The following is a 19,258-nucleotide window of genomic DNA, read 5'->3' on the forward strand; positions in this document are numbered from 1 at the left end:
TTAGGTCACAAATATAGCTTACATAGACAGAGCAACATTTTTCATGTGCACTATTTTTTTCACGGCGGATGCAGTCTGTCAGGCCGAAGTACACACCTCACGCCAAAACATGGCATCAGTACTGGCGACTCGATCACATTGTGATCTCCCTGGAAATCGTAAAATCTGGATATATTACTTCCTTTAGAAGAACGATTTTGACAGATTCAAGCGTGGTACATTGAAAAGAATCTACAGGTAAAGTTTGAACATTGTATCTATTGATTTGCAGCAAATATGACAAGATTTGACAGCGATGCTTTGATCAATGGTTTCAATGAATACAACTGTCAATGCAATCATGTATAAAATTATCAAAACACAACTTGTAAAAAATATGAAAATTTCAACCGATCGCTTTGATTTTCACTTTCTCAGCTTCATTACATTCTGACGTGAAATTCTAACCCTAACATGCCATGGAAAATTTCAAGCATTTCCAAGAAAAACCATGATAATGTTTACATTTTGCAATGCAATCATCTCAAACTATTGAATACAAACAATACCTTCATCAATTCTCAAAATATTCTTTTAAACAAATATAAAATTTCAACTGATCATTAAAATTTCCAATTTCCCAGATCCATCACATCAAGACGTAAAATTCTAACCCAAACATGGCAGGGAAAATATCAACAATTCTCAGAAAATGAGAATATTTGTATTCTTGCATTCATTACATTGCTCTTCAACAAACCAGAATACAATTTCTTGACAGTTGTACAAAAAATTACTCTTTAAAAAAATACAAAATTTCAACCAATGACTTCAATTTTACTTGGAGTCTTTTCTTACATCCTAACGTAAAATTCTAGCCCAAACTTGGCTGAGAAATATTGAGAGTTTTGGTGAAAAAAGAGGAATTTTCACTTTGGATGGTGTTGTTGTGTTGTAGAGTTGTATTTGCTGCAATACTTGCATAAACTGTCTTCTCATATTTCTTATGTGTAAATTACACACACAGTGCCACTGTCTGTATAAACTATTCTACTGTCTGCAAACACTGCAATGAACTGAGGCTCTCCATCTACAGTTACATCTGTCAGGTATTCACCCTGTGCACTAAAGATCTTTACTTTATTCTCATCTGCTACATAAATATTTTCTCCAATTGCATCAACACTGACTCCAATGGCTTTACTAAGTGTTCATGTCCAAATGTGTGCAATGTGTTGAGATTACTGTCCAAAACATAGATACAATGTTCATCATCACATGACACTATGAGTTGATATTTGCTATTCATGGTCAGATCGTAGGGTTTACTGAGTTGTTTACTTGAAATCATTTCACCAGCCTTGCTGTATTTGAAAACATGGTTTCCATCCAAGTCTGCTACATAAACAGTGCCGTCTGGACCAAGACACACAGTGGGATCTTTCAATTCACCCATTCCTATTATTTGTTTCAATCTACTCTTTGCATCGCACACTAGAATGCATTTGTTGCCATCGTCGGCAATGTAATACAAATTGTTTTTAGACATTTTCACATCTATTGGTCTGAAAATATTTGGCAAGCCATGAAAAGTGATTGTTGATATGATCTGTGCAGTGTCTGCTGTTACTGTCTTCACACTGCCAGGCTGGGCACTATCTCCATTGTCACTGACAACTACTTGTCCATTGTGGTTTATTGTCAATCCCCGTGGCCAGAAGACTTCTCCTGGTCCAATGCCATGCCTTGACAATTCTCTGACTGTGTACTTGGGAACAATACCTGCCATTACAAATGTAGGTCAAAGGTCAAGAGCAGTAAAAGAATAAACTACTAATAGAAATTACTCTTCTTTTTCATGAAATATGCATAATTTCGAAAATTATTTTGATGAAAAAAGTTGAGAATGGCTTAGAGTATAGAAAACGTTCTAGAAATTGAATGATAAAACCACTGTTTCCATGGCAACCTGCTGATTCTTTGATAATTTTACTTTTCAATGATTATTCCAATGAGAATTGGCCATGTGGTTTATGGTGTGAATTTTTTTGTTGCTGGAGTGTTGTGTTTCAATGTCAATTTTCTACTGACCTGATAATTAGTACCTCATTTACATATTTAATGAATTTAAGTAATTAGTTGTTGTTGAAGGTTACCAAAGGTGTTTCTAATATTTGATGACTTCACTAAACGAATAAAATGTATGGGCATAGACAGTACTGTTGTTTTCGTTTCATTGTTAGTTCTTCTCTGGTAATGGCTAATTTGCATATTTAACGAATTTCTGTAATTAGGCAATATCTTTGGAATGGCTGTTTTGACAATGATGTGACTTAGCAGTATCATGCAATAAAAATTTTGCATTTAGAGAGATTTGGTTTGTCAAAGTGAACTTTACACTAATTACTAATTTACATATTAATGAATTTCTGTAATTAGGCAATATCTTTGGAATGGCTGTTTTGACAATGATGTGACTTAGCAGTATCATGCAATAAATAATTTTGCATTTAGAGAGATTTGTTTTGTCAAAGTGAACTTTACACTAATTACTAATTTACATATTTAATGAATTTCTGTAATTAGGTAATATCTTTGGAATGGCTGCTTTGAAAATGATGTGGTTTATTAGCATCATGAAGTAAACACTGTTGCATTTGTAGAGATTTGTTTGGTCAAAGTGAACTTTACACTAATTACTAATTTGCATATTAAACGTAATTCTTTAATTAGGCAATATCGTTGGAATGGCTGCTTTGAAAATGATGTGACCTAGCAGTATCTTGAAGTAAACACTGTTGCATTCGTAGAGATTTGTTTTGTCAAAATTAACTTTACACTAATTACTAATTTGCATATGTAATGAATTCTGTAATTAGGCAATGTATTTGGAATGGTTGCTTTGAAAATGATGTGACTTGGTAGTATCATGGAGTAAACACTTTTGCACTCATAAATATTTGTTTGCACCAAGTAAATGGTCTAAAAAATGACAAATTTGCATATTAATGAACTTCTTTAATTAGGCAATATCGTTGGAATGGCTGCTTTGAAAATGATGTGAGTTAACAGTATCATGAAGTAAACAATGTTTTATTCTCAGAAATACGTTTGGCCAAAGTAAACTTTACACAAATTAATATTTTGCATATTTAACGAATTTCTGTAATTAGGCAATATCTTTGGAATGGCTGCTTTGAAAATGATGTTGCTTAGCAGTATCATCAGTGAAGCTAACACTTTTGCATTTGTAGAGGTTTTTTGTCATAATTTGCATATTAATGAACAATATAAATTAAGTGATATTTTGTAAGGCTGCACTATATCTATTGTATTCTTTCATTCTACCAAAACTTGATTACACATTTGACTAATCGTCATGTGTTATTGGTTAGATTTGAATTCAAAATGGAGTTGCATGTTGAGCATAGATGTAAGGTTAGATACATTAATAATAACATGATGATTTCAATGATTGTCTCTGAGCTAGAGGGACTTTATTATGACTCAGTTTGTAATTGTGATTTTTCTTCTGCCTATTTCTGATTTGTTTCTTGAAAAGCTTTATTTGCTCACATGATCACACATATGAGCTATTGTCAGACTTTTGTCTGTGTGTCATTCTGATGGTCTTTGTGTCTGCATGATTGTCGATATCTCGAGAACGGCATATCAGATCTGAATCAAATCTGGTACATCTAATTGTATTTGGGAATGGCAAGAACTGATTACTTTTGGTGAGTGTGGCTTGCATAATTAAGACTTATTTGCATGAGTTTTTTTTGGTTAAAAGTCAGACATTCTCAGAAGTGTCAGTTTTAAGACAATGGCTCTGCTTTTCTGCATAAGTTATCTAATGAACTTTCCTAATTAGGGATACTGATCTTGATTAGCTTGAACAAAGTGGTAAAACTTGTAATGTATATTGATGAACTATGATAAAACATTAATGAAAGCCATTTGCATTTTTACATCAGTTTGTTAATATTTACATTATTAACAAACTTTTTCTAATGAGGGATTTGTATCTGGAGTGACTCAACCACAATTGATGCACATGTAAGGACAGTAATGAAAGTTGTTCAGCGTTTTTTACAACAACTAAGAACTATTTATATATTAAGCGAACTTTCCATATTAGGTACAAAAACTTCAAGGACTTTATCAAAAGTGATTAAACTTGCTACATATATTCATGGAGAAATTAAAGCAGTCCCATGCCATGTTTTTGCTAATTTGCATATTTAATGATATTATGAAGGAACTTATAAACAGTGGTTGACAGATATCAATCAGAGTAAGATATACATGTAGCTGCACAGAAAAATAAACTTTCTAGACAAATAATTAGCCAAATATTTAGGAATTTTGCTTTTATGTATGGCAGGGCTGCAACAGATTTGATGAATTTGTTTCTGATATTGATCATAACAGCCATAGGCATATTGAAATACATTTTACAGTTTATTTCAGTTTGTCATTGTGTGCAAATTTGATGAAATTGTGAAATTGTAGATAATGAAGGAGAGAAAAAGTGTCATCTTACAGAAAACTACATATACTGTGGTTCAGAGGCATTTTCACTTCCCATCTGGCTTTATATGCTGTAGGTAACATTGAGTAGACAATAAATAAAAGAAATTTCATGTACCCGTCTTATTTTCTTGCAATAGGCAATACATCACAATACATGTAACCTTGTGAATTTATGCAGACGTTGCTTATGATAAATTTCAGCCCTAAGAAATTAGAAGCCGATTACAAATGAAGTTTTGCCATTACTTTTCAGGTGGATATTTAAGACATCCATCTGCATGTGACTGTCAGATGTTGGAACAAACAATCGTGTTGCTGATCAAACAATGAAAAAATTAGGATTACTTCTTTATGATTATCACAGGCATGAATGAAAACTGGTGAGTCAGCATATTTTATTGTTCGTCTGTAACAAACAATCTGACCTCTTTCAGGCGACACATTTTTTCTATTGAGATACAAAATATAGGCTCATACTCCTACTTGGCCATTCATGAAAATTTTAAAAAATATGAACTTTTCTTGATGTCTGCATTCAAATCGGAGGAACTGGCTGACAATCCCCTACCTATACCTGTAGATAGTCCTCTACCTGCAGAATCTGAGAGAGTATCTCTTCATAGATAGGAACAGTGAGAGGAGATGAAAACCATTATTTGTTTTAATAAATTGTATATTTAATAGATAGTTCTGAACTCCACAGTGGCTGCTTAAGATAGCTACATACAAAATAGACACTTTCATATTTTGAATTTTAGTGTCTTGATGCAATAATAGTCATGTGACAAACTTTTTGCTGAACTTTCCAAAAATTGATTTTTCCTCCCTTTAGCGAACACGCTGCAAGATTTCCGGTTGAAATTTGTGCATTGACAAGCCTTGGTAATATCCTTCAAATTGTGTCTGTTTAATCTGCAAATGTAAGCTTTTTTGAGTTATACACTTGTTTTTATGCGTAATTTATAATATTGCAAGATTCTTTAATACAGCATCTAACATTTTTGAGAAATTTGCACAGTATGAAGATCCCATTTTCCCAATTAGTTCCAATTATGTTAATAACGGATAATTGGGAGAATCCCTGTAAATCTGTTAAAAGAGCAGACATGACCATAGGAACAAATTTAAGTTGTGTGTTTAGGGAAACTGAAAAAAGAGATTTTTACCGGAATAAATTTGATCAAATATAGGTCAGAAAATGAACAGTAAGCTCTTGTTTTTTGAACTCCAAAAGGATAAATGTACTTTTTGTTTTTTAGTCACTATACCAACTGAGGGCGCTGTTCAAAAAGCTCTTACATTCTTACATGTAGTTTATACAAGTAATGTTACATCTCAAAGGCAATGACATTTTAGTGGATTGAATGATCTCAACAGTGAAAAGTATGCAGTAGATGCTAGAGAAAGGAAATGAAGAACAAAACAGTACACTTGAAAAGTACACAAGCAAAGCCAGGGGATTTTTTACCGCCAAATACGTGTGTATGTCAACTTTACCCCATGAGGTCATATTTTTGTTTGCCAAAAAATACCCTGCACATTAATAATAACATGTATCAAAATACAGCAAAATATTATAAATGCTTCCTCTGTTGTTCGCTAGGCATACAATCAGTGATTCAGTGAATTAAATGCTTAAATATATAATATATGCGCATTACTTTAATATATCAGACATTTTTCAGCACGCCCTTCCTGCTCATCACTTTAATATATCAGACATATATAAGGGATATCAGGATGTTAGAAAAATGACAAGATATTTTTCATTTTCATTAATGCAACCATTTTCCTGTGTCACAGGTTTTCTGTAAAAAGATGTTTTTCTATGACTAAAATAATCGTTCACAATAGGCAGTTTTTTGTCATTATTAGCTGTGCTTTTATGGTTCCACAATGTTAAAAGAAAAGGTCCTCTCGGACACTACACACATCAGATTTGGCTAAAATAGCTCTCAATGGCTCCTCAGGAGATTTAATTGGGTGGCAGGCAAGTCTTAATACCTACCAAAGTTTTTGATTTACTGCTTTTTCCACTTTGATGTTAATGATTGACATCCATTTCTCTACAACAGTTCAGGACATCTGGTTATGCATAGAAAGTGTGAAATACATTAAAAGCTCATTCAAACTACTGTATTCAAACTTAAAAATTGATACCCTGAAATTCATATCTTACAACTGACATGTCAACAATTTCATTGAAACACAGAATGAATTGACTGTTTAAAATATAAGTATATATATATATATATAATTTATATTCCACCTTTTGTTTTACCATTGTTGTGCGGAGGTTATCACCATGTTTAGTGGAGGGTGGGGGTCATCCGGTTTTCAAAATTTTGGAATAGGAGGGTCAGTCCCTTTTTGATATCGGCAAAAAATAATCCACCCCCAGGCTAGAGAAACTGACCAGTCCCTTAACCACAAATGAGAAAAACAGACTATCACTTTTCATCAAAGCATGGGTTCAATAACATTTACCATGGTGGCTGGTAACTGTCTAGTTAACTGCTGAAATTTTTTATTGCCTTTCATTCTTTGATATCAGTGATTGACATCAGTCTCAGACTCTCTGCACAATGGTTCAGACATCTGCTATGCACAGAATGTGTACATTTACAGCTCATTAGAATACTATTCTTGATTTGACCACATGTTGAAATTCTAACTCACAACAATTTAACTAGAACAGATATATATATATATATATATATATATATATATATATATATATATTCTATTATAACATTTTTCACCTTTTTCAGGGATATTTCAGTAACAACACTGATGCCAAACATGAATTCACTGATGAGGAAATTATGAAGATGCTTCATTTCGGCATCAACAACATATTCATCATTGGCAGGCACAGGTTTTAGGCAAACTGTGGGCATTCCAATGGGAACAAACTGCACCACTTCTTGCAGATTTGTTTCTATATTCATATAAAGCTGAATTCATACAATCTCTCCACAAATCTGGCCGTAAGAGAATTGCGAAACGTTTTGATAACACACACAGGGATATCGATGACCTCTTAAGTTTAAATAGTCCAAACGTATCAAATTATTCGAATTATATTTATCCAGATGAGTTAGAGATCAAAGAAACAATAGAAAGTGCGAATTCAGCTTCATACCTTGTTCTGTACACCAAGCTATATGACAAGAGGGATGATTTTAATTTTCAAATTATCAACTTTCCCTAATTGTCCAGCAACATTCCATCTGCTCCAGCATATGGTGTATGTTTCACAGCTCCTTAGATACTGTAGAGCTTGCGAGTCATATGATGATTTTCGAGAACGACATGCCTCATTGGCTTTTAAGTTAGTGAGACAGGGCTTCTCGGAAAGTAGACTTGCAAGATCTTTTAAGAAATTCTATGGTAGATATGGGGACATGGTTTCCAAATATGACACAACTGTTACGCAAATGATGCATGACAGTATTCCCAACTTTGACCTTATACGGTAGCTTCACTGAGTTGCCATTGATTTTGACACTTCAGGGCCATGCTTGACGGGTGTAGCATGCTAGCAGGGTACGCTTACCCATTCCGGACACCTGGCACCACCACTTATGATTGCATTTGTGGTTCAAGATGGTCCTTCATTATCTTGTAAATTTTTTCTTTTTGATATTTTATACTAAAGGACCTGGTAATTTATTACCTTGTATGATTTGGATTATTGAATTTGTTTTGACGTCATATTGGCTGGGGGGAGGATGGTAATTTAATTTTGTTGAACGATTTTTAGCTACTATAGACTATAGTCTATAGAAGCTATTGGGATGGGTATCCGTCCGGCGTCCGTCGTCAGTCTGTATGTATGTATGTATGTATGTATGTCCGTTTGTGAGGCGTCCGTCCACTCAAATATCTTGAGAACCGCAGTACTTACTGATTTGATATTTGTTGTATAGATGAAAAATATGATTTTGAGAAACTAGTTTTTTTTAATTTTTTGATATTGTTGAAAATAGGCAAATTAATGCCAAAAAAGGTGTTTTTGGTAAAAAATCTTCTTCTTCATAACCGCTGGTCAGACAGCTTTGTTATTTGGTATACAGGTCCCTAGGGATAACCCAACTTAGATTTGTTCAAATTGTGATGAAATATGCAAATGTGTATTTTTAAGGAATTTTTTTGTTATTTTTGGTCAAATTTGACTTACATTGTATGTAATTCTTGTACTGTATAAACCCTATCAATTCACCCAGAATAAAATAATTAATATGATTTTAAATAATTGAATTAATTAGGAAATCATCAAAGCCAAAATAATTTTAGTGTAGAATTATCAGAAAGTTCAACTTTTTTTGACAGTTCATAGTGAAATGCTTACCATCTTGGAGGATTAAAACACGTAAAGGCAACTTTCCTGAATCCCAAGTTTGACATATTCTGAACCGTCATTTATTGTGCCCTGTATGTTATCTAATAGTTTGTCATGATAGGGTGGTAAAATAAATAGAGATGGAGAAAGTTCTAATTTCCATTTATGGTTGACTTGGTAAGGATAAAATAAGATTACTTTTTGAGGAAAAAAATAGAGTGGTCAATTAAAAGAGTGGTCAAAGTGATAGGGTTTTTATGGTAAAGCTGGGCTGTAAGATTCCTATTGTGCTATTTATAGCAATTATGCAATCTGTGTAAACAGTGCAATGAAAGTGTAACATGATTCCTTATAATGCTTTTGATGACCTTGAACTTCTTAAGTTTCAAACATTTGTCTCGTCAGTGTGCTTTCTCTGAGTAGGTACAGTCTCAACTTATTCAACAGAACTTACTTACAATGTTAATTTGAAAGTTAAAATGTGCTTGATTAATAGGATGAAAATACTGATATTAAAAGATAACCAGCTCAAGATTCTTTATAACCTGACAGATATGCTGTTTTTTTATGACGTAAATCTTGATTTAAGCAAGTCTTTTTAACTTTAATTAGAATGTAATTAACTCTCGTTTATTTGCTATTATAGACTAATATAGTCTGATGAAATATGCAAATCTGTATTTTTACGGAATTTTTCTCCATTTTTGGTCAGGCAATCCTGAAATGAGCTATCAAAGATATCCACCTTCTTCATCAATACATGTGTCACAAAAGGTTATTCTCTACATAACACAGCAGAGCTCTGTCAACTGTTGAGTCGCTTGTTTTTTCAAAACCGCTGGTCAGACAGCTTTAATAATATTAGGTTTACATGTCCCTAGGATGACCTTAGTGAGATAATTTCATACAGTCAGGAAATACTTAATTTTGTATCCATGTCTATAGTAGCTTCAGGACTTTGGCCCTATGTTTTTGTATTCCAGGGGGTTGGGGGGGTTGATTCCACTTTTTGAAGTACGCAAATAATAATCCAGTCCAAGGCTGAAGCAAAAGACTAGTCCCTTAACCCACTGAGAAAAGCATTTCTTTGGGTGCTGGCTATAATCATTCTTGAGATTAACCACAAGAAACATTGAAATTTAAAAGTGATGGATGCAATATGCAATAACAGGAATAAGGATACATCATGCAGAGCCAAGGGCCTTATTCTCTCAGGCCGAAAGTAAGAGCCATATGCATTAAAAAATGCAAACACTCTTATCACTCACTGAATGTGATGCAAGCTGTCCATCTGTTCATATTATATACTGACCAAACAAACTTACCATTGCTAGATTCCCCAATCCAGTCAAGCATAAGTTGGCAATGGATTGAAGCTTGACTGTGATTGTTGATTTCTTGGAATGTCAGAAGTAGCTAAAATGAGTTTACAATGTATCAACATGCCACTGCAAGTTGAATGCCCAGATTTAATTTTCAGTTTGTTATTCATTATTCACGACCAGCTGAATTCCAAGAGAACATATTAGAGCAGCAAATGCTTTCTTTTAATGCATAAGCAAATGCTTGTAGTTTTAGAAAACCTGCATTAAGTTGGACATGAAAGAATGATTTTAAAATTATTGTTCCCGCATGTATTTGCTCTCCAGAAATATGAGCTTTTTCAAGTGGCCATCTTGACGGAGACACTGAAAATGCCAGTAAGTATTCTTGCAAATCACTTCTTATTACAGTGGGATGTGAAAAAAGGTATGTGACTAGTTGGTGGTGCTGTTCAGATCAACAGCTGTGATCATATTTCACAATAAGGTAGATAGTGAAATATAACTTCCTGGTCACATATCCGTTACCAAGTGAAAAATGGCCCCATGGCAACCATCACAACTGTGTATTCTGAAGTTGTGATCCACAGTTTGAAGAAATAATCTCTGTTTCAATTGTGCATCATTAGCCCTACATATAAAAATTGTCATCATTTTTTAAATCGACCAACCAGAACAAAGGAGAGTAAGTACAGTTTATGTAAGCAGGGAAATATATGGTGGATTTTGCATTACCATTAGGCAAAAATATCAAAATCTATTGAAAATCAACAGTTCTTAATCACTAGCAGAGACTTCACCACAATGGCATTTAAAGTGTCTTCTACAGTGTACTATAGTAGTGTAATGCAAATTATTTCCAAACTCAGTGAGGATAGCAATTTACTGTCACACACAAATTACAATTTGAGAATAGTTGTATGATACTTAGCATGATAATACACCAGCATGGCAACACGTGTAAAAGGACTGTTTATAAGGGCTCAAGCGCCCTGTCTTTATTTTACTGATGAGCAGCTTATCAACTTAAGAAAGATTTCAGGCAGGCATGTTATCACTTTTTATTTTTTTTTTCAGATTTTTGTATAAACATAATGCTGCCAGAAAAAATACACTTGTAATGATGCCTTATTAGAAGATTTAAAGCCTAGTTGATACTTGACAGTGGTCAGTCAAACAAACAAGGAAAACTATGCTGAAAGTAGAGGAAATACAAAAACAGCAAATACTTGAAGCTCAGTTAACTACAAAGCTTGTGTCGGAGAAAATACATTAGAAGACCAGTCTAAGTAAGGAGAGAATGAGTGTAGATTTAACGAAGAAAATGGACTGCAGAAAGATAGAGTAAACCTGGAACAATCAAGGTGTTAAAACAGAAAAGAGTGTCTTGATAATGATGACTCAGTCAAGTGTTCTGGAATTTTCTGTATTAGAGTAATCTCTTTAAAAAGAGTAGGGTGAGATAAGATTATTAACAAATTGACATTTTAGAAACCCAGTGCTTGTAAGAGAACTGACAGACATCTTTGAAGTAGTGAATGGACCATTTTCTAACAGAGTCCACAACAGCAAGGCATCAAAACTTTTCCACAAGTCAGACGTCATGCCTTGTGTTACAGGAACATTTTGAGAATGTAAATGTATAGAAACTCCATTCCAATTTGCGTTTATCATAGAAGTTTATTGCAGCTACTGCCATGGCTGTAGGCAAATACTGTATAGTCGAGAACTTGTTGCTTGAACACTTTTAACAAAGAGTGCCGTTTGAGTTTTGAAATTTTTTTGTGAATTGATCAACAAGTATGATATCTGAAATTGAGAGCACACACTTTCTGCTATGTTTATTGAGCATACACCATACCAGCAATACCGAAGAGAAACTGTCATTGTAACTTGTACTTGTCACATATATTCGGATGTTTAACTTGAGATTCTAAAAATCATTATTAAAATCATTGTAGGTAAACTTGTATGGTGCTTGCAAATGTTGATGAAGGTTGGGTATTCAGAGCATGTGGCGCCCTCTGGAGTTCTAGTATATATACATGAAATAAGATTCTCTTGACGGGAGGTGTATAGAGATTTGACAGTCATCAAGAATTTATTTGATTACATAGGAGTATTAGTTTTTCGTTCTCTTCAGCAGCTCCTGTCATTTGATGCTCTCTACCCTCGGACAGAAGACCCCTCCCATTGTCAACTCTTTCAAAAGATGCTTAAAAACATCTTCAAAGAGTATTTTAATTACCACTCAAAGTATCACTGACCTTTGCTTAACTTTGGATATAAGGCACTTTATAATTGTGAGACAGATATTTTCTAGTATTTCTTTCATTTTCATACTTCCGTGTGTGAACACCTACCAGTACTATGTGTTTTTGTTTTATTTAGGTTTTCATGAATGTAGATTTATTGACACTCCTGAATGTGATAATAGTCTCTAAATACTAATTTGTTTTATCACTATTTAATCTGACTTATGAGCATATAAACATCGAAAGGAGCAAGAAACAATTATGCTTTAAAAGGTAAGATAAAGAAAGAGGCTTAGGGAGTCATCATTATTTTTGGCCCTGGGTCAAAGGATGAGAAGGGATCACTCAAAAAATTGAAAGCTAATAGGGATGGGATGCTCAAATAAGCTGCTACCCAATTTTTTGTAAATGTACTAAAGCATTTAGTGCAGTCATGAAATCTCACAAAGATAATTGAAAAGAATGAAAATCACAATAGACTAAAAATTTGTACAATTTTTTTGAAAACGTGGTACATTTGATATATATCTAATCCAATATATTGACTACAGTGTTTCATCATCGCTTTCCAAATAGGCAAAAGTGAGTGTGTTAAATGCACCTTGCAAGTCTTCTCAAATCCACTCCATTCAGTATTGCTCATGGCATAATTACAGATGATCATCAAATATGTAAATGAGCTCATTTTAATATCTACCAATAATACCCATCAATCTTCTGCATGACTTGCAGGAAGTCAAAATTTAGTAGATTCATTTTTCATATATACATGTACTTTAGTACATAATTTCATTTAGTTTGCAAATAAGCTATTAATCTGTACTTCATGATACAGAAATTATTAAATATGCAAATGAGCCAGTATTACGAATCGCTTGCTTCAAAAACTTTTAAAATAACTAAACCTAAGTAAGATCAACGATAAGTAAAGGTCCAGTAAAAATTGATACACTCTAAATAGTCAAATTATAGATACTCATTTCAGAAATCACAGTTCTTCTGACCACAGTGATGTAAAGTTTCAGATTGACTGTTCTGCTATTTGCATTTTAAGAGTGCTGCTGTGATTACTTTTAGCTCCGCTGTCAGCGACGCGGAGCTTATCAAATAGGTTGATTTTCTGTCATCGTCCGTCGACGTCCGTCAACAATTGCATTCTCCTCTGAAACCGCAAGTCCAATGGCTTTCAAAATTTATATGCAGCTCACTTGGGGTGACCTCGCTTAAGTTTGTTCAAATCGTGGTGGGGCATTTTTTTGGTGTTTTTGGTAAAAGAATCTTCTTCTCTGAAACCGCTTGTCCGATTGCTTTGAAATTTGATATGCAGTTTACTTAGGGAGACTTCAGTCAGATTTGTTCAAATCATGGTGAAAGTAGCATATTTGTATTTTTTAGGCAATTTTGTCATTTTTGGTAAAAAAATCTTTAAAATCTTCTTCAAAGCTACCAGTCAGATAGCTTTGATATTTGGTACATCTGTCCCTACGGATGATCTATTTCAGATTTGTTCAAATTGTGCAGAAATATGCAAATTTGCATTTTTAAGTCAATTTTTTGCCATTTTTGGTCAAAAAATGTATTTCTCTAAAAGTACTGGTCTGATAGTTTTGAAATTTGGTATACAGGTTTCTATAGATGAACTAAGTAATATATATTGAATTTCTGATGAAATCTGTAATTTTGTATTTTTGGGGTAATTTTTGCCATTTTTGGTAATGTGTATTTCCAAAAGTACTCATCTGATGGCTTTGAAACTTGGTATACAGGTTCCTACAGATGAACTAAACGATATTTATTGAATTTTAATGAAATCTGTAATTTTGTAGTTTTGCGGCAATTTTTGCCGTTTTTGGTCAAAAAATGTGTATTTCAAAAACTACTCATCTGATAGCTTTGAAATTTGGTATATAGGTTTCTATAGATGAACTAAATAATATTTATTGAAATTATGATGAAATCTGCAATTTTGAATTTTTGGGTCAATTTTTTCCATTTTTGGTTAAAAAATGTGTTTCTCAAAAAGTACTGGTCAAACAGCTTTGAAATTGGTATACAGGTTTCTATAGATGAACTAAATTTGATGTTTTGAAATTTTGATGAAATCTGCAAATTTTATTTTTGGGGGCAATTGTTGCCATTTTTGGTCAGAAAATTTATTCTCCAAAAAACTACTCATCAGATAGCTTTGGTTGACATGTTCTTAGGGATGATCCGATGTGATATATTCAAAGTATGATGAAATCTTTGATTGCGTATTTTGCAGCTATTTTAGCCACTTTTTTCTGGCCACTGCATTGAGCTATCAAAGATTTCCAAGCTTCTTCATCAACATGTGTCAAAAATAGTTATTCTCTACATAAACACAGCAGAGCTATATCAGCCGCTAGGTCGCTTGTTAGTTAAAACTGTACAACATGTTGTAGGACCCGAACATTTTTAGCTCCGCTGTCAGCGACGCGGAGCTTATCAAATAGGTTGATTTTCCGTCGTCGTCCGTCGTCCGTCAACAATTGCCTTCTCCTCTGAAACCGCAAGTCCAATTGCTTTGAAATTTTATATGCAGCTCACTTTGGGTGACCTCACTTAAGTTTGTTCAAATCGTGGTGAAATTTGCATATTTGTATTTTTGGGGCATTTTTTGGTGTTTTTGGTAAAAAAATCTTCTTCTCTTAAACCGCTTGTCCGATTGCTTTGAAATTTGATGTGCAGTTTACTTAGGGTGACTTCAGTCAGATTTCTTCAAATTGTGGTGAAATTTGCATATTTGTATTTTTAAGGCAATTTTTGTCATTTTTGGTAAAAAAATCTTTAAAAATCTTCGTCTTCAAACTACTAGTCAGATAGCTTTGATATTTGGTACATATGTCCCTACGATGATCTATTTCAGATTTGTTCAAATTGTGCAGAAATATGCAAATTTGCATTTTTAAGGCAATTTTTGCCATTTTTGGTCAAAAAATGTATTTCTCTAAAAGTACTGGTCTGATAGTTTTGAAATTTGGTATACAGGTTTCTATAGAGGAACTAAGTAATATATGGAATTTCTGATGAAATCTGTATTTTTGTATTTTTGGGGCAATTTTTGCCATTTTTGGTCAAAAAATGTGTATTTCCAAAAGTACTCATCTGATAGCTTTGAAACTTGGTATACAGGTTCCTACAGATAAACTAAATGATATTTATTGAAATTATGATGAAATCTGCAATTTTGTATTTTTGGGGCAATTTTTGCCACTTTTGGTCAAAAAATGTGTATTTCCAAAACTAGTCATCTGATAGCTTTGCAACTTGGTATACAGCTTCCTACAGATCACCTTAATGATATTTGTGAAATTATGATGAAATCTGCAATTTTGTAATTTTGGGGCAATTTTTGCCATTTTTGGTCAAAAATGTGTTTCTCATAAAGTACTGGTCTGATAGCTTTGCAATTTGGTATACAGGTTTCTACAGATGAGCTAAGTAATATATATGGAATTTCTGATGAAATCTGTAATTTTGTATTTTTGGGGCAATTTTTGCTATATTTGGTCAAAAAATGTGTATTTCCAAACTAGTCATCTGATAGCTTTGAAATTTGGTATGCAGGTTTCTATAGATGAACTAAATAATATTTATTGAAATTATGATGAAATCTGCAATTTTGAATTTTTGGGTCAATTTTTTCCATTTTTGGTTAAAAAATGTGTTTCTCAAAATATACTGTTTTCGTGTCTTGTAAGCCCTTGGGGCTGGGTGAGGCAACCAAGCTGTTTAAGACCACACATGACACTTTAATAAATTGATATAACATAGCATAACATAACTGCTCTAACAGCTTTGAAATTTGGTATACAGGTTTCTATAGATGAACTAAATTGATCTTTTGAAATTATGATGAAATCTGCAAATTTTATTTTTGGGGGCAATTGTTGCCATTTTTGGTCAGAAAATTTTATTCTCCAAAAAATTACTCATGAGATAGCTTTGGTTGACATGTTCTTAGGGATGATCCCATGTGATATATTCAAAGTATGATGAAATCTTCGATTGTGTATTTTTGCAGCTATTTTAGCTACTTTTTTCTGGCCACTGCATTGAGCTATCAAAGATTTCCACCTTCTTCATCAACATGTGTCAAAAATAGTTATTCTCTACATAAACACAGCGGAGCTATATCGGCCGCTAGGTCGCTTGTTTATATTATTGACATCAAATGGAAGAGTACAACTGCATTGCCATCGTAGGTGGCATGTTGTGTGTAATCAGCATAATTGCATGCATTCAACTGATGAATCCAAACTTTCTGATGCATTTTCAAGCATTGCCTCTGTCGTATTGTTTTTCCATACCATATCATGCTTTTGTAATAGGCATAGCTTTGAATGGGAGAACTGAAATAATACAAACGTTGTGTGGATTGTTATGATGTATAATGCCTTCTAAAATTCACCTATTCAATACTACAGTTAATGCAATGCTGCAGTTGGCCTATGGAATACTATGGAGTGGGATTGGTATGATCCAATTACAAAATGAAATACTCTTTGCTTAACTGTCAGTATGATACAAGTATACTGATGTGATGAGATACTTCAATTGTGTAATGCAATGAACCAGTTATAACATGCAGCACACCAATAATTAGATGATTACACACACTGACTATATGAAAACATTTATTGTGAGCATGACATTTTGATGTACGCCCCCATGCAAGTACTTTGTTATGAATAATCCAAACTCTTGTATTACTAAATGATGACATGATAAACTAAGTATTACATGGACGAAGAGCGGCATTGAATAGGCGAATTAATTGGCAGGCATTCTACACTGTAGGATTTGCAGAGAACATAACAAAATGAATATACAATCAAATATTACCTTTATTAACTTGGTCCAATTGGAATTGAAGTAGAGCTTGCTGTTTGACTTTGTCGATAAGCAGGTGTGACAGTTAATTTTCTTGATGTTAAGTTCCTGGATTTGTTTACAGAATACCATTAGCCTCCTTAATGGCATTTCTGGTCTTCCTGCCTTCTTGTACCTGCTGCATCAGCTGCGTCTTGTTAAGAAGAAGAGATTCTTCTAGACTGTCCCTTGTAACATTCTCTGCATGAAGCTCCGTTTCACATGCCTGCCTTTCATTGATTCTGTCAGTCTCCATTCCACGCAGAATCATTACTTTTCCCACTGACCTGTACTGTTGTTCCTTTAATTTTTGATATCTCCGAGACAATACATATACTCCAGTCCTTCGCTGCAACGCTGCTGTCACGGTTTGCTCACATGCTATCCCTGTAGAGCCTTGTAGTGAGTGTCCAAGTATTTGCCCACGGATTTGGTTTGGGACAATCAAATGGAGGTGTTCAGATGCTGAGCTTCCAGCTGTTGTGGTTGGTTTCTTTAACTTGATCTCATAGATTGATGCAATGCTGTTTCGACGAGGTTTCTTCTTCTGAGTTTCTATTGGAAACATGTATAGATAATATATAAGGAATTATTGAGTGCATAAAATGGCCTCTAAAATATACATGTTATCTTGTCCAATGCTTCAATATTATATTCTGCTTTATTCAGAAAAGTTATAAACAAATCGAGGGAACTGATCAAGATCAGGTTGTGCTAACTGTTAACCGATATGCCATATTGCAATGGCACTTATCATTTTACTTACCATTTAAGGCAAGCAGTTCGCTTCTGCAGAGCTTATATTCTTCCATGTCTATGAGCACCTGCAGTGACAGGTACAGCACTCCAATTCTTTTCATGAATTCTGGTGTCAGCAATTCCTCTTCCATCATCTTCAGCAGTCGTCCACTGCTGTACTCTGACATCAGACATTCAAGTGCTTCCAAGGATTTGCATTTCATTATGAATGAATACAGCTCGGAGCATCATCAACGAATTCCAGGCCTTCATGAAGTTTTTCTAACTTTGCCTCAATTTTCGCTATCTTCTTACTTGAATCTTTCCTAACAGTCTTCAACTTTGCAGTCAATGATTTGATCTTCTGTATCTTTCTTCGGAAGAGGGCGCGTTCTATGTCTTTGATAGATTTTCCCTTAACTGGTAGAGCACCTTTGATGCCAAGTTTCACACTTAGTTCGTCTGGGCAAAGTGAAATAGTAGATTTAAATTTAATCATAAAGGTTAAAGGAATTGAGTAATTTAATGTTGACAACACTAGAAAGATAAAGTATAGCTTATTAACATACATTCATGCTAAAACGAAATATATTGTCAGCTGGTCCTAAAGAGCAAGCGCAGTGGTATTCAATATGAAACAAATCACTTTAGAGGCATATTACTCAAATTTACTCACATTCACTGCGTTCCCAACCACTCGATTCAGTAGAAGTACTTATTCGACCACTTGACTCAGTAGAATTACTTGTTTGGGAATCATCTGAATCTGAAGATGAATCTTCAGCTTCCTGAGATATGTGACCTAACAATAAAAATGTTACACAACTGTAAGCTAACTTACAAAATGTATTTTGTTTGGTTGCTCTTTTGTCTACGTAGTGAAGTATCTGGCATAATTTATGTGAAAAAGACAAAGCTAAGTTAAGTTTGACTTTGTATTGCATCAAAATGTTGCATCTAATGTTACATCTGTCATAAACGAGCTACATGCGAAAATCATGAAACTGTACATGCGATGAAAATTCTGAGCTTTAAGATTCGGCAACAATGAATGTTTCCTGAAAGACTGACTCTTTTAGATATATGAACAAGTGACCTGGAGCGGCCACGATTGGTTTGGTGTGATTTGCCATGCTGGACAGCCCAGAAAATGACCTGATTTGATGATCTCTTTTCTCCATTGATATGAT

General features: G+C 33.9%; 4 protein-coding genes across 6 annotated transcripts in view; all 4 read right to left on the reverse strand.

Annotated features, from left to right (window-relative positions):
* LOC139127005 (estrogen-related receptor gamma-like) overlaps positions 1 to 19,258 on the reverse strand; it is a 303,315-nt gene that overhangs the window by 217,243 nt on the left and 66,814 nt on the right. The window lies entirely within an intron of this gene.
* Positions 1 to 19,258, reverse strand: part of LOC139126937 (uncharacterized) — a 203,296-nt gene that overhangs the window by 157,153 nt on the left and 26,885 nt on the right. The window lies entirely within an intron of this gene.
* The window catches only part of LOC139127004 (uncharacterized), a 140,828-nt gene that overhangs the window by 88,279 nt on the left and 33,291 nt on the right, over positions 1 to 19,258 (reverse strand). The window lies entirely within an intron of this gene.
* On the reverse strand, positions 20 to 18,863 carry LOC139127008 (uncharacterized). Of its 2 annotated transcripts, XR_011550888.1 has the most exons (4): positions 18,745 to 18,863; positions 18,097 to 18,530; positions 17,304 to 17,885; positions 20 to 1,761 (listed from the first exon to the last, which is right to left on the reverse strand). XR_011550888.1 is itself a non-coding variant. In XM_070692938.1 (3 exons), the coding sequence occupies exons 2-3, from the start codon at positions 18,290 to 18,292 to the stop codon at positions 17,410 to 17,412; spliced, it is 672 nt and encodes a 223-aa protein (XP_070549039.1). In that variant the 5' UTR covers positions 18,293 to 18,530; positions 18,745 to 18,863; the 3' UTR covers positions 17,302 to 17,409. The 2 variants fall into 2 exon arrangements, 1 of the variants encoding a protein (XP_070549039.1); XM_070692938.1 differs by lacking the exon at positions 20 to 1,761 and having other exon boundaries at positions 17,302 to 17,885.

Source organism: Ptychodera flava, unplaced genomic scaffold (assembly GCF_041260155.1).
Source record: "Ptychodera flava strain L36383 unplaced genomic scaffold, AS_Pfla_20210202 Scaffold_28__1_contigs__length_4768798_pilon, whole genome shotgun sequence".
Classification (NCBI taxonomy): domain Eukaryota; kingdom Metazoa; phylum Hemichordata; class Enteropneusta; family Ptychoderidae; genus Ptychodera; species Ptychodera flava.

What these genes read in the sequence shown, in the direction of transcription:
- LOC139127008 (XM_070692938.1), bottom strand. Translation starts at nt 18,292, where the DNA reads ATGAAATGCAAATCCTTGGAAGCACTTGAATGTCTGATGTCAGAGTAC. An exon ending in CGAACTGCTTGCCTTAAATG is followed by an intron (nt 17,886 to 18,096) that starts GTAAGTAAAATG and finishes TGTTTCCAATAG; the next exon opens with AAACTCAGAAGAAGAAACCT.